General features: G+C 39.6%; 1 protein-coding gene across 1 annotated transcript; it reads left to right on the forward strand.

The window, feature by feature from the left end:
- The first annotated feature begins 3,079 nt into the window (after window positions 1-3,079).
- On the forward strand, window positions 3,080-11,864 carry sting1 (stimulator of interferon response cGAMP interactor 1). Its single transcript, XM_005916606.3, has 7 exons — window positions 3,080-3,354; window positions 4,128-4,354; window positions 4,837-5,029; window positions 9,093-9,201; window positions 9,624-9,868; window positions 10,999-11,185; window positions 11,532-11,864. Exons 2-7 carry the CDS (start codon window positions 4,128-4,130, stop codon window positions 11,759-11,761), a joined length of 1,191 nt encoding a protein of 396 aa, XP_005916668.1. The 5' UTR covers window positions 3,080-3,354; the 3' UTR covers window positions 11,762-11,864.
- Window positions 11,865-22,098: the final 10,234 nt, after the last annotated feature.

The raw sequence follows: 22,098 nt of genomic DNA on the forward strand, positions 1-22,098 counted from the left end.
TGAACATATTAGATAAATATCATTGCAGTGCAGTGTCTTTAATTCCTTTAATAAAATATTATGGTCAACAGTTCTAAATGATGCACTGAGGTATAACACGACAAACACAGATATGAGTCCACTGGCAGAGGCCATAAGAACGATCATTTGGGACCTTCAATAAAGATGTTTCTGTACTGTGATGAGTTCTGAAACCTGACTGAAATTCTTCAAATAAACCATTTCTCTGCAGATGATCAGCTGGCTGTTTTACAGCTACCTTTTCAAGAATTGTTGCGATAAAAGGAAGGCTGGAGATTGGCCTATTAACAGTAGCTGACATAGCTGGTTCAAGTGATGGCTTTTCAAAATAATGGTTTAATTACTGCCAACTTAAAGTTCTGACGTACATTGTCCAAACATGCTATATCCATGCCCTGCTATCAGCCCCTTTGATAGTTGAACTTTCTTTTGCTTTTAGAACTATCTTAATCCTCATGGCACAGATAGAGTAAGTACAACGATCCAGCAAAAACTGCAGTTCAGCCACTACCTTTAGCAGTGGCCATGATGATGACAATGAGCTGCAGGTGATTTATTGTCAGCAGGTTTGTTGGCCAAAGGCAGGAACCCACAGAGGAGTTTACTGCCCAGGTAGGGAGGACAGCAGGTAAGCAGAGAGGGGAGTGAGGGGAGGGGAGAGACAAAAACAAACAGTGGTAAATAAGCCACAACGGACTTTCCATCCTAGCATGATAGTATCACATAGTTGCTGCAGATTTCTTGACAGCACATCCCAAATGTGGTGTTTAAGCAATGCTAAGTCAGGATTTATTTAATTAACTCAAGACACATCAGGCCAGACAACATTGTTCTAATCTCTTATTGTCCAACTTTCTTTGAATTGTAGCCTCAGTTTCCTGTTCTCAGCTAAGAAAAATGAATCACGCTGTGGTCGTCTGCTGCTTTACATGCTGTGCATTCAGAGATGCTCTCCTGCACAACTTGGTTTAATTGAATGAAATCTAAGTTACTGCATTTTTCCTATTAGCTCAAAGCAGAGTGACCATTCTCCTTCTGCTTCTGGTATCAGCAAAGTATTTTTACCCAGAGAACCACGGCTCCATGGATAGTTTCTCTTTTTCAGACCATACTCTGGAAACCCTACAGATGGCTGTGTGAGAAAATCCCAGATCAGCAGTTTCTGAAATAGTTGGACCAGCCCATCTGGCAACAACGTCTCAGAAGTCACTTTTCTTCCTCATTCTGATGCTCAGTTTGAACTTCAGAGATCGCCATGACCATGTCTGCATGCGTGAATTAGATTAAAACAAACTTTATTAACCCCTCGGGTGGGTTTCTCCGCATGTTGCAGAGGTAGAATACCAAATAAAGGGGAACGAGAGAGACTGAATATAAGCATAAATATAGCATATATACACTTTTATATAAATACAGAATATATAATAGGGATAAATATGAATACCAGTGAAATATAGTCTATGATGAAATGTAGATTGCACAGGTCTATTGCACATTTCAACTATTGTGAGTCTGTTGCACAGTGATTATTGCACAGTCGACTATAAAAAATATTGCACAATAAAAAGCACTACAGCTTAGTTGTTCCCGCCCTCCTTTGTCCTCCTGTTTCCCCTCCCCCTGCCCTCCAGCGAGGAGTTAAATAGTTGGATGGCATGTGGGACAAAGGAGTTTTTAAGTCTGTTGGTCTTAGACTTTGGGAGAAGCAACCTGTCGCTGAACAGACTCTTCTGGTTCCTTATGGCCATATGCAGAGGATGCCCAGCATTGTCCATAAGATATTTGTGCTAAGTAGCAGCTGATCAGTTGTGACAGAAAGCAGCTCACTTTGCTTTAAAGACAGAGAGTGTGAATGAATTGCACACACATATCCGACTAAGAAACTGTTACTGGTAAAGATTACTCCTGCTTAAAATGTCTAGTAATTTATGTTTAGGCCACATCCAAACTGAAACTCTCCCATATGCAAACTTAATTAAATAAAAATTTGCATATGAGCAGAGTTTCCAGCATGCACTGTGCAGCAGTTAAACTCTTCGATGCGTCTTACACAGCACTCTTTGTTCTTCTTTCAGTTTTATGATTCTGTATGACAAAATTCACTAATACTATCAAAAGTATTTCCACATCTCTGTAGCTAATCATAAATTTATGATACACGTTTACATGCTTCCTGTTTGTAAAGAGAAGTGATTCCCAACCACTGGTCTGTGAAAACCCCTTTTCATTTTTAACGTTGTTACCATAAACCCTTTGAAGATGAATGTGGCCATTCTTGTGAAAAAGTAGAGTGCAAAGTTACCAGCTAAAGACAGGAAGTCAGCGAAGTGCACCCATACACTTACACAGACACCAGCTGATCAAGTCTAATTAACACACAAATAAAACACTTGAATTTCCTTCCTCAAAGCTCAAACATCACAGAAAGATTAGTTAGTAGAGTTAGCTGCTTACAAAGTCCCACAATATATTAAAAATATCATATTCTACTAAAAAATGCACCAACACCACACGCTGTATCACAACGAGTACGCCAAGCCGAAGAGCATTAAAGACAATCAGTTCCAATTTACTGGGAATAACCAAAGTAAAGCACCCAACTAACCAAGCCATGCTGACTATGACTCTGCTTTAGGAAGAAGAACAATATAATATGCAGTGGTTTAAAAGAAAGAACCAACGGACATTAAAAAGCCAAGCAAGACTTTTTTTGATCCCACAGCAGGAAAATTTGTGCGTTACCACAGCTCAGGTACAGATCGCAGGATGAGCACTTCAGTACTCATCTACAAGTACTTTATAGGAAGTGACAGCAAACAGTGATAACAGCAACCACTGTGTGCAGCATGCTTGCCTTGTTGGACTAATAAAGGTAAATCAATTCAGTTCAATTCAATGCTGTTGCAACATTTGAGTCATATAAAATGCTTCCAAGCTTTGAGACTTTTATGGACTAAATAGGGGTTAATGTTCACACATTTAGTTCAAGCTCAAGTTACCTCTCCCTCCCTCTCTCTCATGTATACGGTAGGTCTTTGCTTCACCCTCCCAGCAGCTGAACGAAGGAAACACAATGAAAGTTTTATTGGTGCATAGCCAGAACTTCCTTGAGCGTATTAGCTCTCTACCCGTCTCTATTTTTTCACTTTCTCTCTCTCTTTCTTTGCCACTCACTCTTTACCTCTCTTTTACTGTGGTAGTGAGAATATTTACGTGAAATGAAAACTGAAATTCCTGTTATAGCATGAGGGGTGGAGACAGAGAGAGAGGAGAGGCACAAATAGAGCAGACAGAGGAAATCTCTCCAGTCTGGATCACAGCAGGCACATCAAGGTGAGTCCCTTCATCTGCATCTTTGTCTCTGTTGTAGTTTTATAACGTACTAACAGACAAACTGCACTCTGTTACTTACCACAGCTGTCTTTAGTGTTCACACTGCAATGAAACGTGATTACAGACACGTGTAACGTTAAAGTAAAAGGCTGCAGCTTCTGTTTAGAGGGACTACATCAAATCAGCCAGCTAGCGGGCATATTAAGTGTACCTCATTGTGCTTTAACACTCTTCAGTAACACCTGTAACACTGAAGTGTTTTGGTGAGAATCTATATTGTCACACGGCATCATTTTTGCCCTTTGGCACTTCCCTTCTGCCTTTTATGATTGGTGCAGTGCTGTGATGGCTGTCAGGATACCAGTTTTGCCTTAACAGGAGAAGAAATTGCAAAACAAACCTGCGCATAACCAGTTTTTCAATAAGCAGGTTTCAGCTGCAGAGGGTTCCTGTGGAAAAATGAACCCCACCCCACCCTGTTGGTCTGATTTGTTTATGCTGAATGACTACAGTCCACCTGTTCACTTCTTCTGTAGGTAGATTCAAGCTTTTGTGTAACAGCTGATGGTGCTCACGTCTTTTAAAGTTATAGAAGTTAAACAAATTTGTGTTAAAAGGGTTCAAACCTCCAAACATCCACAACCATGCAATTTGTTACTCCTGATGATAAACTTTAATATTCCAGACCAGAAGTTAGACTTCAATAAAAGCTTGGGTGAACTGGCTCTACAGTATCTATTTTTCTGTAAGCTCTATCTTTTCCTTCCTGACAGATGCAGTGTCCTCGAGAACAGGATGCTCTAATCCCTCGGCCCCGTGGGGATTTACCTAAACTCTGTGCTGCGGTTACAGCTGCCGTAACTATAGGAGGCATGCTTTTATTCTCTCCTGAGAAGTTGCTTGGCTGGATTGCCATGGCAGTACTCATGCTGACTGGTGGCCCTTTGCTACATGGGCTCTGTCTGCTGGCAGAGGAGCTGATATATCATTCAAACACAAGGTGAGAGGAAAGGTGTTGTAATACATTAACTGTATATGAAAGATGGCAGTAGCTCCATAACATTACTGTTAGCCTCAAGTGGCCACTGAAGGAACTGCAGTTTTTGACTTTGCTTCATTTTCAGCGTCAGAAGTTACAACTGATTAAAGCAGTTTAAAACCATTCAGTATGCTTACTATCACTATATATAAAACAAGAGGCTTGGATCACAGTAACAACTTAGTATCTCCGAGTTCATTGATTTAATTCCACAAGCTGAGACTTTACTGTTCGTGAGTACTGTGTCACTTCTAAGGATGATTTTTAGTAAAGATATTTCTTTCCACAACTGGTGGAGCTTAAAACTGACAAAAAACATGTTTGCTGCCAAATTATTGTTAGAGATACCGAGACAGCTTTTTTAAAGTAATAATTACTCTGTATAGCAGCAACACGTGTTAACGGGGCCAAATTTGCCCTTCTTCCTTCCATGTTCTGACCAGATATCGAGGACAAGGGATGCTAAGCCACATGCTCCCTGCCTGTGGTTTGGGGGGCAAGACCCTGCTCACTGCTGGTGTGGCAAGCCTAATGCTGTACCTGGCTGGACATCATCTACCACACAAATGCAACATCTGGGAACTCCTTGTCCTTGTGTTTGTCCTTTACCCACTGTTGAAAGTCTCTGGAGTCCTGGTGAGGTTACAGACACGTCTTCATTGCACATCACTGTCTTTCTCTTACAGGGCTTTCAGCCTTTACTAATTATTAAGTATATTATGACAAATATAAAACTGTCACCAAAATGTGAAGAAGAACCACCATGAATTCATGTCTAAAACAAGTATTTTGTTGAAGCAATATCAATTAAAGCAATGTGTTTGTGTAATACCGAAATTTACCACAAGATGGTGCAGTTTTTGAACAAACAAGGGTGAGGCGCAGAGCTGTAATTACACAGGGATAGAATTGATGAGGCGATGGGAAAGCTAGGTTAAGAAAAGAGGTGACAATCAGCGAGCAGCAGTACAGCTTATACAGACTGAAAGTGTGGAGGACGTCAGGAGTGGGTGGTGACGTGTGGTGAGGTGTGGGGCAGGAATGGTAGAGGGGTTCTAGGTTGGGAGCTGGGATTTTATTAGTTATTGGCTCTGAGCCCCTTCTTGTTTGCAGTGGTGATGGACAGGTTGAGAGACGAGGTTAGGCAGGAGTTTCTGTGGACTGTGAGGTTTAAACATATTACTGGTCTAGAGTGGGAGGCAGGTGGAAGAGAACCTACTGAGGTGGAGGTGTGCACTGGAGAGAAGATGACTGAAAAGAAAAAACAGAGTAAAGGAGTTTAAATACTTGAGGTTAGAAAGAAAACCGTCTGGACTTCTTTAAGTTGCTTGAAGATGTTTACCCTCTCATCCAAGAAGCTTCCTCAGTTCTAAGGTCAAATGTTGGGGAGTCCCAGATTTAGGCTATGTCCACACTAATACGTTTTCATTTGAAAATGCATCGTCTTCTTCCGTTTTGGCCTCCCATCCACACATTGTCGTTCAAGGAAAACATTTTGAAAACACTCTCCTAAGCAGATACATTTGAAAACGCCGTTTTCGCGTCGCAGTGTAGACAGCGATGAAAACGATGACACATTTTAGTCATGTGATGCAGTCATGTGACCAATTAAACAAAGATTGCGGAGGGCATTATACAGCGTTTGTTTTGTTGCCCTATTAAAGATTCATATCAGTCTGTACATGCTCCAGATAGCTTTTCTTCAAATTCTTTAATTCTCACTCGCTTTTGCAACTTTGTACTTTTGTGTTACTCGCGGCAACAACTCCACCTCATTGTTATTCCATTTAAAAAACTCGGTGCTTTTCCTCGACATTTTGCCGCGACATTTCAGAGAGCTGGAAAGTAAATAAGCAGCACACAGAAATGAGGCAGGTTTCTCTTCTTGTGCTTCACACATGCGCAGTACTGAAACGTAAGCGTTTTCGTCCGTTTCAATGTGGACGCACAACTCTGTGAAAATGACTGAAAACGATAGTGTGGACGTGGAGCGTTTTCAGGCGAAAATGCCGTTTTCAAATTTATCCGGGCTAGTGTGGACGTAGCCTTAAGCCCTGTGGGAGTGTCCCCCCCCCAAGAGGGACAAAGGACCCCCTAATGATCCTCTACTAAAATCACACGAGCCAAGGTGTGAAAACGGTTGTAGATCACAATCAGCCAAGGTTTCAGGTGAACTCATTGTGAAACCTGGCCCAGGATGTGAGTGGGCATTAAGGTGTCTGGGAAGGGATCTCAAAACTGGATTATAGATGGCAGACAGTTGGTGTCGTAAACCACGCCTCTGTTCAAAGAGGCTCGTTCATAGGACATAGTCATAGAAATCATAGTGGACATAGATGTTGCTGCTGTTCACATCATGTAGAAATAAAGCAACACTTGGGACATCCCAAAAAGACGCTGAACAAGTGGAACATCTGGGAATGGAAAATCAAGAAAAAGTCGTAAACAGGCTGCAACACAAATACAGCAGCACAACTCTTTACCACATTAACATGTCGAGGAAGTTGAGGATGCACTACACAAGTGCTGCTACCTCATTTCAGATGTTGTTCACACAGCACTCCTCAGTAAAGTAATTCATCCTTCCAAAGAAATCGAGTTCTCATGATGATGAATGTTCTCTCCTCTTGATCCAGCTGCCACTGTTGCACCCAGAGCTAAACTTACATTGCACACAGTCATTAATTAGCAGCACTTCTGGAATGTCCACCAGCCTGTCTATACTAGAAGACTTTCACTATGAACATAAACACGGAGCTACAGGCAGGTCTGCACAACCAGTCGGGTTAGTTGAAGGGCTCTCGACTCGCCATGCTCAACAGTGCATGCAATCGTCCCAGCAGCAGTCTGTCTTTACATGCACTCAGACAGTGTGGGATCTCAAACATAAACTACCAGTCCCAAGTTTCGACACACCTTCTCATTTGATGGTTTTTCTTTATTTTCGTGACTCTTTACGTTGTACATTCTCACTGAAGGCATCAAAACTATGAATGAGCACATAAGGAATTATGTAGTAAACAAAAAAGTCTGAAATAACTCCAAACATGTTTTAAATGTTAGATTCTTAAAAATATCTGCCCTTTGCTTTGATTTTGCACATTCTTGGCATTCTCTCGATGAGCTCCATGAGGTCGTCAACTGAAAAATTTTCCAACAATCATGAAGGAGTTCAAAGGCATGCTGAGCACTTGTTGGCCTTTTTGCCTTCGCTCTGTGGTCCATTTAAATCATCAACGGTGTCACCAGTAGTTCACGGTAGGAACCGTGTATGTAGAGACCATCCGTTCACCTTTTCTGCATCTCACGGCGGCTGGAACCAAAGATTTGAATTTTGGACTCATCAGACCAAAGCACAAATGTCCACTGGTCTAATGTCCATTCCTTGTGTTTCTTGGTCCAAACACATCTCTTCTGCTTGTTGCTTTTCCTTAGTCATGGTTTCTTAGCAGCTATTTGACCATAAAGTCTCCTCTGAACAGTTGATGTAGAGATGTGTCTCCTACTGGAGCTCTGTGCGGCATTTATCTGGGCTTTAATCTGAGGCAGTGTTAACTTGAGATTTCTGAGGCTGGTGACTCGGATGAATTTATCCTCTTGGTCACTTGGTCTTCCTTTCCTGGGGCGGTCCAGTTTCATCATAGTGCTTGATGGTTTTTGCGACTGCACTTGGGGACACATTCAAAGTTTTAGCAATTTTCCGGACTGACTGACCTCCAGTCCTTAAAGTAATGATGGACTGTTGTTTCTCTTTACTTAGCTGGTTGGTTCTTAGTTCTAACTACTGTTAGAACTCATAATATGAACTCTAACAGTTGTCAAATAGGGCTGTCAGATGTGTACCAGCCTGACTTCTGCAGAACACACCTGATGGTCCCAACCCCATCAAGAAGGCAAGAAATTCCACAAATGGACCCTCACAAGGTGCACATGTGAAGTGAAAACCATTTTGGGTGAATACATCATGAAGCTCATTGAGAGAAGGCCAAACGTTTGCAGCGCTGTCAACAAAGCAAAGGGTGGCTACTTTCCAATTTTGTTGTAGTATTGTACTAAGTATGAATGAGCAATGATAATAAAGAGTTATCTTAACTTAAATGCTTTCAGGAGAATTATCAATAATTCTTCTCTTCTATATCAATATATCTTGTTTCATATATTTGATGTCTTCAGTTTGTATCTACAATGTAGAAAGTAGTAAAGACAAAGAAAAACCATTAAATGAGAAAGTGTGTCCAAACGTTTGACTGGCAGTGTATTTGATTACGTTTAGTTAAAGCCTTTACTGAGGAGAATTCACCAACCTGACAATTTGATCTCAGTCAGAGCTCGGTGTGTGTTTGTGGCTCACAAAAAAAAACAGCTTTAAAGGACTACACTACAGAAAGACCAGTCCCTCCCTGGGGCTTTACCTGATTAAAACTGAAATGGCATTTCTTGAGTAAAAATAGACTCTAAACATGTCTTCATTAGCAACAATGACCACTGCGTTTTGCACAGATCTCTTTTGGTCCAGCTGACTGTGTCCCTCATGCTGAATTCAACCTAAAAATATATTTGTTCCACATGGAAAAGGGCAGCTTGGGTGAGAGGATGCCCTTTTCTTTCGCCTGGCACCTTCAGCAGGGTGTCAGGTGGCTCCTGAGCATAGGTGAAGTGTTGTGACATTGTTGCGGCTGTTTCTGTGGTTGGCATGCAGGGTCCGTCGGCGGTGGAGGTGTCAGACATCTGCGAAGGGAGGAAGAAGAACGTAGCCCACGGCCTTGCCTGGTCCTTCTACCTGGGATACCTGCGACTGGTGCTGCCACGTCAGTAACATGACAACATCTACAAACAAATCATGTTTTGCCCTCATGTGCTGTTAAATTCAGTGTGTGTCCATGTGTGCAGAGGTTTCTCCCTGTTAAAAGGGAGTTTTTCCTTCCCACTGTCGCCAAAGAGCTTGCTCTAAAGGGGTCACGTGAATGTTGGGGATTTCTCTGTTTTCTCTGTCTTCAGCTTACAATATAAAGAGCCTTGAGGCAACTGTTGTTGTGATTTATATAAATACAAGTGAATTGATTTAAATAAATTTATTAACCAGTTCAAGTTGAATCTATTAAGCTGCTAGACTCTGCCGTCTGTTCTTTTTGGCTCACAGGGTCACATTGCTACACTTTCTTCTCTATTCTAGAGATGGAGGATGAATGTGAATGAAGAGATCTGTTTCTGTGTTTGCGTGTCTATTCAGATTTGGAGCAGTCCATCGCAGGGTTTTGTGCCACACACCAGTTAAACAACACCAGTTGGGGTCGTGGCTCCAGGAAGCTCCTCATCCTCATCCCTCTCAATGCCAACATTTCCCATAAGCTGGAGGACGAGGATGAAAACATCCAATTCTATGACAACCTACCAAACAACGAGATTGACAGGGCAGGAGTCCGGGGGCGGGTCTACAAGCACAGTGTGTACCGCATAATGGATGAGAATAGGAAGGTATGCAAGCATAAAGTAACCCAGGCATAGTTTTGTTTGTTTTTTTACTTGATTAATGTGCGTCCGACTGGACTGAAGTCCATATTAAAAATGTTTGGTCAGTATTAAACAGCTGTAAACATCTCGTGCAGGAAATGAACTCAGCATCGGGGTTTTTTGCTGCAAGTGTGGGTTGAAAGACTCATGCTCATATTTTTCTCCTTTGATCAGATTTGCAAAGATTGCACAGTTTAAATACGACAGACAGTGAGAGTCACAGCAAAGTGACAGACTCAAGGGCCTTTATCTCATAATTTGCTTCAGTATCTTAGAGAACATCAGCGTGCTGTGTATCCAACGTGTTTGATGCAAATCTAACACTGACTGTACTCACAAGCAATAGTTCAGTCAAAAGAAAGGAAGTTTGGGGCGACATGAAAGCATTTGGGGTTTCATTTAGGACTAAAAATAGCCACAGATAGCTCAAAGTGAATGGCTTTAATTTACTGCTGCAGACATTACATGGAATCATGTTATTTTTACATATATATGCATATATATTCAGTTTAGTGCATATTTAATATTCAAATAAACGTAAACTTGCAGGACGTGTTTGGTGTATGCTTTTATGAGTGCGAAGGGATCCGTGCTGCGAACCGTCCATGCTGAGTGGCCAAGCGCTAAAGTTGCTCTTTATGTTACTTTTGCTGTAGCTTTAACATCATGATCTTCCTCAGTGAAGCCAGGAAATCCTAACACCTTTACACTGTCTGCTGAGCTGATCTGATCATTGTGACATTATTTCACTGAATATTTATTTCTGGATTACGACATACTATAAAACAGACTCCTTATCATCTGATATTTCTTGTACTTTGAAATAAAGAAGTAAAATAATCTACCTCACCTTTGACTATTTCCCTTCAATAGCACAGCATTGATACGACCTCCTGGTTAAACCAAAGAATCCACCGGTGGGGAGCTAGTTTGTGAAAGCGTAGTAACAGCACCATCTAGCTGTAAAACACGAGAATCAAACATATCTGAGAGGAGAGTGCTGCAAGCTTTTAAAGGATTATCTGTCCGGGAAATATATCTTTCCCTGAGTGTCTGTTTTTTGTTCATGTCTATGTGTGTTTGTGTGTCAACAGGTCCATGAGTGTGTGGTGGAGTATGCGACGCCTCTGCTGACGCTGTACAACATGTCCCAGGAGAGCAGCGCTGGTTTTGGGGAGCCTGAGCGCAGACAGCAGGTTCTGCTCTTCTTCAGGACCCTGCAGGACATCCTGGAGCATTCGCTGGAGTGTCGCAACCGCTACAAGCTCATCCTGCTCAATGGTAGTGTGTGTGTGTGTGTGTGTGTGAGAGAGAGAGGGGGGGGGGACGGACTTTGTACTCCCAGCATGACACAGGCTGCTTTTAGGAGGATTTTAGCTTTCAGCTTATCCACTTTCCCACAAAGATGTTGTGGCTGTTTTTAAAGGGGTTTTGTTGCTACACTGGAGTCTAAATGTGACACAGTATGAAGCTGAAATGAAATATGTAGGTCAGAGGATCAGTTTCAACTCTGGCCTCATGTGAACTCATATTTATCTTTCACTGTGTAGTTCTTCGATTGTTATAAAGCTGAAAACATGGAATTAACAACCAGATAATCTTCTTCTTCGTCTTCATCATTTTCTAGATGAGCAGGAGGATGACCCTCACTTCCTGTCCAAGGCCATCCTCAGACACTTGGAGCAGCAGGAGAGAGAGGAGTTCTGTCTTACACCAAATCCTCAGCAAGAGAGGGCACACCCATTTGTGGGCAATGCACATTCTAATAACGGTGATGTGATGAGCAGAGACCCCACGCTCATGATCAGCCTGGAGCAACCTCAGCCTCTGAGGGTACCCACGGAGGACACTTACTAAGTCAGCAGACAAATATGAAGACCAGCGCTATGGAGGACCAGAAGGGCCACGAGCATCAAAATAAAGAATTTTGTGCTTCAATAATAAATTTGTCCAAATAATATGCATTTTATATTTAATTTTTTAATTATTTTAGTAATTTAAAAATTACTAAAATAATTTATTATTCAATCATTTCATTTAAAATAAAAACACTATTTATAAATCATTATTTCAAAATCCCAAATCTAATCTATTTGCTAATAAAATAGCGAATTCACGAGCTAACAGGAACGGGAAAAATGCAGGAAATGGAAAATGTCAGAAATAAATCTGTCTTATTTAAATTGCATTTTAAAATTCTTTTTTTTAATGTGGAAATTGAAAACGGTTTTTGAAATGAGTTTTTTATTGGGAGTTTTTATTAAGTATTTATTAAAGGATTCATTTTGAAATATTGATTTTTATTTTATATCTCCAAAAGTTGATTCTGTTCATCTGGACGTAGCGTTTTGTGGGAGAAACATTTCGTCACTCATCCAAGTGACTTCTTCAGTCTCAGCTGACTGCAGGTTTCCACAATCTTATAAACAGTATATTTGCATAATGACTGAAACCAGCCCACTGAGGGAACTTTGGAGGCTTTGGAGTTGACGTCACGCCGCAATGCATTGTGGGAGCGCGGCACCATTTTCGGGGTCTACGAATCAAAACAAACACAGTGTGTTGGAACGACGATTACAAGACGCTTAAAAGCAGCTCAAAAGAGAATGGACTGTATAGAGACCGATTGCGTCCAGAGGCGAAGCAGCTGTACTTGCAGAAAATAGCGTGCATTGGACATGTGGACCCGTATGAAATACAGCCGTGGAGTAGAAACCCTGAAGACCAACCGCTATTGACGTAGCCTGATATATTTCATACCTTATCTGTGGAGTCAGCGCGTACAAGTCTTCATTTAAACAAAGGTAAGTCAGCTCGAGTACTGCGAGTGAAATGCGTTTGATTTCCCTGCAAACATTCAGATTAGTGCAGCATAAATTCATTCATGAGGGGAAATTACAGTGAGAACATGTGGAGGCTGTTAGGTGGAGTGAGTTCAGTGCATTGATGTGACATTGTCCTGAAGGATTTAGTTATTCTCTATGGTTAAAGAAATTGCAATATTAATGTTTATTATAAATAATTCTAATTATACATCTTGCTTCCATATTTGTATCTTGTGTCACTAAAAATACATTTTATTTTAATTTTATACTTTGATCAATGACCTGCAGAATCTCCTTATCATATTAAGTGATTCATTATTGTCACTTTATGCTTTCTCCATCTTGAAAGTGATGACATCCTTGCATTACATGCTTTAGGTTCATTTGCTGCAGGCAGGTTTCTGACAGAACAGGCAGATTTACACTATAACATGCAGCGTTCTATAGATGGACACATAAAGAAATGAAAAATTACATGTATGTGCTGACTTTCTAGACACTTTGTTACATTTATGATAAAGTAGATAAAACACATTTACGTCGGCCTTGGCTCATAGTTCTTGTCTTTAAATGAAATTTGTCTGTGTGTGTTTCAGGTCCTGCACTCTCAAAGGCTGAATGAACCAGCATTGCAGCAACAGGTCATTGTGAGCATCACAGGGAAGGTTGAAGCCGCCCGCTGCACCTGTATGGCCGGAGTCGCAGAGATCTGCAGCCATGTCGCTGCTCTTCTGCTTAATGTAGAAGCAACAGTGTTGATCTGTGGCACAAGGACTGTTACAGATGAACCTGCATACTGGGTTTTGCTGGGTAATATGACCAAGATACAGCCAGAGTTTGGCCATAAGATAGACTTCTCCTCTTCAGCTGCCCAAAAAAGGCTCTTGATCAAAACATAAACAGACCATCTGTAGTGACAGGTAAAAGGAGCTGTCCTCAAAACAGAAAAATCCCGCCTGGTACTGTGGAGTTGTTGTCACTGCTATAATGCTTAATGTTTTATCTAGGGGTCTAGATTTATGCCTGTAGTGCACTGCCGTGTAAATAATTTGCATTTACTGAATATGTACTGACTGAGTCCCGCTGTTCAAAAGTTGAATAAAGAAACAAACTAATTTTTGCCTCTTTTTTTTATTAAAACCACCTTATAGAACATCACATCAGTTACAATGTAGAATCATGTCATTTATAGTTTACAAATGACAAAATGTTTACACAAAATCATGAGTGTTTACATGATATCACCCACTACTAACATTACTTTATTTACTGTATCTTTTGAAAAAATACCTTACAGCACAAGACTTAAGAATATTTAACAGGAGCAGGTTTCATTCTTCTCTGGTTTTATTATCACACTGTTCACCAAACGCAGCAAACCTTCACCATCTTATCCAGGAGGGTCACCTCTTCACCCTCACATGGAAGAAGTAATCTGATTGGCATGGTGGTATGTTTGAAGCAGGTCCCTTGTGTAGCGCTGGAACCCAGTCATGATGTTTCATCCATTTCATCGGCTGGTTTGCTGCAATAATGCCAAATAATTAGCAACTCTATAAATAGAAGGTAGTTCTGCAAAATCACTCAGTAGGATGTTTGTTCTAATTTGCTATGAGCTCAGAGCGCATCGAAAATAAAACTAATAGGCTATAAAGAGTGATATGAACATATTTAGAACTTACCGGAATGAAAATGTCTGGAGCACCAACAGATATTTGGAGATGGAAGAGAACTGGATATCAGCTCGTCTCACAGCTGCTATCCAGGCTAGACGCCTTCGTTTGGTAACATCGATACACGAGCTGCCTCATGTTGCTTCCAGGTTGGGAAAGAATGAAAAGACAAACCCTTTTCAAGCTTATTCTCTTGCCGGTCGTGCGATCGAACATTGCAGCCGACCACACAGCAAGACGAACCATGGCTATGCTTTCGCTCCTTTTTCACTTAGACCCCCAAAATGGCGGATCGGGCCAAAATCCTTTCCACGCCCACCCCCGTGACATCACGCTCCAAAGCCCTGGGCTGGGAGGTCAGTTCCTTAACTAATAGCTGTTTCATTTGACGTAGACGTGACGTCGACGTAAAGCGCGAAATTTGACTGGAGGGCGGAAGTGAAAAAGATCAGCGCAAAATCACAGACAGACAGTACGCAAAATGCCTTTGTCCTGTTGTGTTTACGGATGCTCCAGTAGGTCGACCCGAGAAACTGATAAACGGTATTTTAGGGTACCAAAAATAGCCCAACGAAGAGGAGAAAAATGGAAAATTCTAACCGAAAAACGTAGGAAAAATGGATTTTAAATTTACGTTTACAGTCGGGAGGAGCAGAGTCTGCCAATGCCCGTGTCTGCAGCGACCACTTCGTCAGAGGTAATGTTATGTTTGCAAACGAACTTATTAGCATTATGTTGTCGTTAAATTCTCGTTTACTTAGTGCTTTTAAGTTAGTAGTCTAATATTGACTTGATTGGGACTATAGGCTGCCCAAGTGCTTTGGATGACGAAGAGTCGGAGGACTGGGCTCCGACGGTCAATCTCGGCTACGAACGAAAACCCAGATCGGAATCAGTTCTCAAACGAGAGAAAAGAATGAAGCTTAAGGCAGAACAGCATCGATGTGCAGAGGCGATTTTGGATATGCAACAGACGGCTGAGAGCCCGGATTTGAGCCTAGTGACAGTGGAGAAAAGCCGCTACCGCTAACTGTTAGCGTGTTTAAGATAAAGCAATATAAGAACAAACACTCACCCTTGCAAACACCAAACTGTATCCATCACGGAGACGTTTTGTTCCAAGGTCATGCAATTTTATTCTTGTACCTTTATTTTAAATGAAATTATTAAATCACAAATTACTTTAGTAATGTTTAACGAAATAAAAAATATATTAAATGGATTTCCTAATGCATATTTTATTGCACAATTCATTACTGAAGCACAAAATCCTTTATTTCGATGCTCGTGGCTCTTCGGGTCCTCCATGAGGCTCAACCTCCGTCACTGTGTGCTAACTCTGCAAAATGATCATTTCGTATATTCCCATACGAACATACGTATAGGATATTCGTATATTATTTAAAATAACGGATTCAATTTATAGCTTGTTGGAGTTTCTTATATAGATTCTTTTTTTCTTTTTTACATTTTATTTTGAAAGTACTTTTTGTGCATCCACATTATAGAATCATTCAAATTCTCCAAGAATCGGCAGCAGCCTGTTGCGGGGCTATCACACAGAGACAGATAACCAATCACACTCAGGGGCTAATTTGGACTCACCAAAGTGTCGTCTGTGGACTGTGGGAGGAGAGAGGGAGAACGTGCAAACTCACACACAATTCTGGCTGTGGAGCGACAGCGCTAACCTCCACCACCCAATGCAAAGACAAATGGTGATTAAATGATCATTCAAAATAAACCAGTCTGGCATGATTCATTTGTTCCAGCTGTTAAAACTGTTAATTAAAATGTATAATTAATAATAATTTGAAACATGTTGAGATAATTAAAACAACTAGCATGTTCTCAAATGTCAGGCTAGCGGCTAGCACAGCCGTAAACATGAGACTTTTATTGTGAAGTTAAAAATTAACATTGTAAAAAGGATATTTCAGCATACAAAGGATCCAAAGGTGTTCTTTGAAGCAGTAGGAAAAGGTCAGCAGCTCTCCCTTAAATATGGCTAAAAACAGCCAAATTCAGCTCATCTGTGGGCTGCTACGCCTTCCATGAACGATCTGTAAAACTAGGAAAACATTGATTTATCATCAAAATCTTTCTTTCATTTAGAAAATTATATCTGTGCTCTCACAACCAAACACAAAGGTTAATGTAGGTGTCCGAGTAAAAGTTCAAAGTGAATAGTAGTTGCAAAAGTCAGGTGGCGCATCAAAAAGAACTAGAATCATCTATCAGCCTTCTTAATTTATTTCAAAGATGCTAGTTTATGGAATAAATCCCTGCAGTTTTTTAAGCTGAAATTTTAATTACATTCATTCATTTACACTAAAACATGCTTGTGCCACATGTTCATGTCTATGTACTAAACTCAGTATTTAATCAATACAGCTTTACAAGATTTTTGTTAGGTGATATTCTGGAATAACTGTCATAAATGGACACTGATAGTTAATCAACTGTGAATCAACACAGTAAACAACGAATGTAACAATAATGAATGTACTATTTCATAAATGGTTTTTAATAAAGGTTTAAAAAGGTTTTTGTAAAGGTGCAAATGATGTCTGTAAAATGATAAATCTGTCAACTTTATTTGGATTGCTATTATAAAGTTATTACGGTTTAACCGATGTTTATAATTCCAGTTAACATGCGTGCGGTACGATTGTGGACGATGTTGCTGGAAGTCACAAGACTGAACCTGCAGGTTTTCTTCTTTTTATTTCACTGTTTAGTTTAGTTTTCCCGTCAGCTTTCCTTCTGCCTTTGCTGTCGGTTTAGCTTTGTTAACGCAGGAAAGTTATTATTGTGAAGTAAAATTAGAGTTAAGTCAAATTTGGGATTGTGATGATCAAACCCATGGCCACACTCTAAAAGTCCGTAACCCCTATGTATTTTTTTTTTATCTAAACACAATAAAACACTTTAGTTTCCAATAAGTTTATTGATTGGTTTGGATACATTTGTTCTATTTTTAAGCGCACACATTTACTTTACTTATGTATTCATACCAGTTCATTACTTTGTTTGATCTTTGACTAACCGTTGCTTCTTCTGACTAACCTGCCATGGTGCCTGGGAGTTGGTGTTTTTGTACTTTATGATTATGTTTTGTTTAGTTACCCCTCGTGTGTCATAGTGGTCTGATCAGCCATTATCTATACCCTTGTGAGCCATTTCCTGTTTAGGTCAGTTATGTTTGTCTGGGCATTCATTTGCTCAGTTCTTTGCCTGAGTTTAGTTTTGTTTCTTTGACCTCTTGAGCTCAACATTTATTACTTTTGTAAATGTAATTTTGGGGTTAAGTAAATGGAAACCCTATTTTTCTAATAATTCCTGTGACTCCTGCTTTTTTCAACTCGCTCCATCACAGGGTTGCATTATACTTGTAATATGTGTATCACATGACCAAAAGGACTACAGGGTAACTCTGAATACTTTAAAGTCTTGAGAATGAAGACTGGCTCATGGATCAGTGATGAAGCCTCGATTACAAGCACAGCATTTGAATGCTGTGCAAAAACACTATAAAAGCTGCCACATTTGTAGATATTATTATTATTATGTTCATAATCAGCACAGGTAGGTCCACTGTTATTTGGAAATTAACAAAGTCTTTATAATTGTGCCTCGGTACACCACCATCAAAGTTGGCACTTCAAGTGCCAACTTTCAGCTTCGATTTAAGAGGGTTTACAAAAAGTTCCACACATCTTTATTCACAGTCCAGCATTTTGATGGTGGTGTACCGAGGCGTGTGAGGCGAGGGGTTTAATAACAGCTGTGCCACGAGCTGAAATATTTTCACACCAAGTCAATTCACTAATATTAACTTTTAACGTCACATTTAGTAAACAGCCTGCTCTGTGTGTTTGCTTTGCCACAATGCGCTCATTCCTATCTATCCATCAGTGTGTCAGCTGATGTTAGCTGTGTGGGATGTTGTGTTGTTTTGCTCCTCTCAGGAAAACAGGTTGGACTTGCCTCATGCGTCTGTTTTAATCGAACAAAGAATTATAATCATTAAATATTAGCATACGCAGTTACATTCAGTTACACTGCTGAATGAAACAATTTGTTAAAAGTATCTTCAGCTAAAAGTGATTTCTTTTCTCCAAAGCAGAAGCGTCTTCATATGAAGTGGTGTACATCGTATGAACTTCCATAAAACACACATTTTGTCTTGTTTTTAACTCCAGCTAAATATTACAAAATCAGCTAATAACATCATAATTCACTAGTTCCTATTATGTTGAATGCTTATCATCTTCAACACTGAATTCAAGTCTTTTTTCATATAATAACATCTGAATTATGTTTCCCTTAAACATGTATTTTCAGTGTTATGAGCATTAGGCCTTAATGTGGAGATTAATTCACATGAGAGCAACCAAAGACGACTGCTTTCCTTTGCAGATTTTTTCATCTGAAGGCCAAAAGGAAAAAAAAATTCCACTTTGTTACTTTTATGGGTTGTGGAACAATAACTTGTGTTTGCCTGTCGAGTCCACTTGATGCACGGTTTCATCTCCATTTTCTGCTCTTTTATCGATCTAAATATTATAAACCCCACAACTGTTCTGTGTTCATAATGCAGCACAATTGGATCAGATCCCCGTGGCTGTCGACTGATCTGATGCAACCTCGCGGAGCAGTTTCACCGGCTGCGCTCTCAGTCATGAGGTGTTTGTGAGTGCATGTGAAATGCAGATAAACAGGCTTGGTGCCAGACATCTTGTGACCGCTTCTTTTGTTTATACAGTCATTGAACACATCTTCCTCCTCTTCCCTCTTCTTTACTAAATACCATGACTTTACATGAACTCTTTTGAACTTTTCCAGTTTTTCTCTTTTCCCTCATTTATATGTAGCCTTCTTTCCCCACTGCTGATAATAAATATGCCACAGACAGTGATCGTTTTAGAGGTCACACATTTAATCCAGAAGTTAATAAGTTAAAAAGTGCAGCAGGTAAAACATTTAAGAACCATGGCAGCAATAATAAAAGTATAATAAATAAACAAATAAGAAAAGAATAAGAAAAGTCACATTTACATTTACGTAGCAACACTTCCTTAGCACTAAATGAAAGGTGCTCTGTTTGCACATGATTTTTCCTCTGCTCACATTTCTGAATGCTCACAGGACGTTTTATAATTACAGCAGTGAGTCAGCGGAATAGCAGTAAGTGTTGTTCACTTTGATAAGGATATGTTATATGAATCATTTAGTGTCACATGTACTCACACCTTGCAGCTTTTCTTAATATCTTAATAAAAGAACCAAAGGTAACACTTCATAATAGAGTTCACTAATAAACTTTATTTTTAGTTTAATGAATTACATATTGCATTATTGTTATGCTTTACATTAAGGTCCATACATTTATAGACAGTGATCCAAATCTTGTCTTTGTGCTTCTCTGCACCACCACAGTGGACGTAGCTTTCATTCAAGGAAAACAAAAGTTGGACTTTTTGGGAATTTTGAACATTTTCCTGCATTTTCAGAAGCTAAACAGTAGGGGCACTGGAAATGCCTGAAACTGAAGAGGGTGATCACAGAATTATTTCTCTGGCTATTAAAAGCAACAACCAGCCAAGTCCTGACAACACTCTGGAGGACACTGTCATCAAGAGATGCCTTGGTGAATGTAAGTGCAGAGGGTTTAAAACAGGTGCAAATCACCGGTTGCATGAGGCCATATCAGACTTGCGTATCAAAAATAATCTATGCATTTAAAATTGTGTTCGTTTGACAACTTAATCTGAGTCTCTGTTATTAAACCCCTCGCCTCACACACTACATGTGTGAAGTTTACTTTGGAAGTGACAAAACACAGAAAGCTTATTCTGAATAGTTGTGTAATTAAAACACACACACCACACTGGATGTCTTAAACAGTGAGTGTTGGTTTTACAGCACTGTCACTATACATTGCATTTCCTTGGCACCTCACAGTGTAGTTCCCCTGCATTTCCACAGAAAGACGCTTCCTTCTTAGTGGTGAGCCTCTGACTTGACGACAGCAGCTAGTCTGAACGTGACTGGCTGCCAGCTGTGACGTTTCACAGCAGGGAGATTTCCCAAGACCATGACTCAGGTGTGAGTCTTTAACTTGTAACCTTCCTACTTTTGTCTGCTCTCACGTAACCTAAGTAGGTTGGACTTAAAGCAAGCAGCTATTTGGTGTCATGGAAACACTGTCCTTTGATTGGAGGATAAAGCTCCTTTCCCTCGCCAGATGAATGTGAATTTAAATGACTGGTGTGTATTAGACAGTTAGTCATTTGCGAGCAATGCATGATTTATGACGCCATCGTGTCTGGACTTGAAAACAACACTGTGGGATTCAGAGGAATCTTGTGTGCAGTTATAAGAGTTAGATGGATTGCTTAAACCTTTGGATCTGCAGCAGGCCACTTTTAGATAAATTCATGAGAACAATCCAAACCCAGAAGCCCAGATGTGTTAAATATGTATCTGACAAAAAAGGTAATTTTACTGCATATGAATAATAAACTACCACAAACCTATTAGCCCAATGGAAGATTTCTGTGTGAAAGCTGATGTGGTATTCAACTTGACACCACAAACACCCACTGTACTGACCTATATTTTCGTCACAGGCTAGTATATTTCCATGGCAGCCTGTATGCCATGTTCATTTATTAGTATTTTTTTTTAGTACTAGTAGTTTTTTAAATCAGGTATTTAGAGCCTTCATTTACAGACACATGCTAATACAAATATTCTACTACAAATAAAGGTCCTGGAGCATGACTGAAGAAAAGTGAACTTTGTGTGTTTTCTACATTATATGAATTAAAATTTTTATAGATAATAAATGTTACTTCCCATATGGTTTTCTGGAAAAATAGGGAAATATAAATTATGTGGAAAATCCAAATATTCTCTGTTTTGCTCTTGAGTTTTCAAAAATCATGTATGAACTGACTGTAAACCTTATTCAGCTTATTTACTATAATGAATGGTTGCCTGCCCACTATTTTTTATTTTTTTTGGATTATTTGTTACTTGAAAAAATATAAATTTACAAACCTTTCTCCAGGAAATCTAAAAATTTTGTATATTACAGGGTTATAAAAATAAATGTTAGAAAATGTCATAAAATGTTTTAAGAAAATACTCTTAAAATGTGTGGGAATGGAGTTAGAAAATAAACACAAATACATCAAAAATGGAATGTTTTTCATGAGGTAAACTGAAAGGAAAATAAAATGGAAAAACAAAGGTAAAAACAGGTAGTAAAAACACAATGTTAATTTAAGTCATTTTACTAATTTTGTCCATTATTTGATATATTTTGGTGCTTTTAATGTCATAATTGTTTTAATGTGTCATTTATCTTTTTAAAATCTATTTAGTCTTTTATTAATATTATTTTGTAGGCTGAAACTTTCATAAATATATATAGTTAAAAACAATAGACGTGTACAAGGCACAAAATATTACAAGGTAGGACGATACATAAGTAAATATCTCCATTTAAAAAAAAAAAAAAAAGAATAATAAAACTAAATATTACACATAACTACTGAGCTTTTACAACTTTCTGCAATCTCCTCGCGCGTTGCGTGATCCGGAAATTTCTGGCTCAATCCACCAAGCCCCGCCCACACGTGCGATTGCTCAGCTGACGCAACTGACAGCTCGGGTATAAGACCTC

The sequence above is a fragment of the Haplochromis burtoni genome, unplaced genomic scaffold, assembly GCF_018398535.1.
Source record: "Haplochromis burtoni strain Fernald_Lab_line unplaced genomic scaffold, NCSU_Asbu1 Contig_19, whole genome shotgun sequence".
NCBI lineage: Eukaryota > Metazoa > Chordata > Actinopteri > Cichliformes > Cichlidae > Haplochromis > Haplochromis burtoni.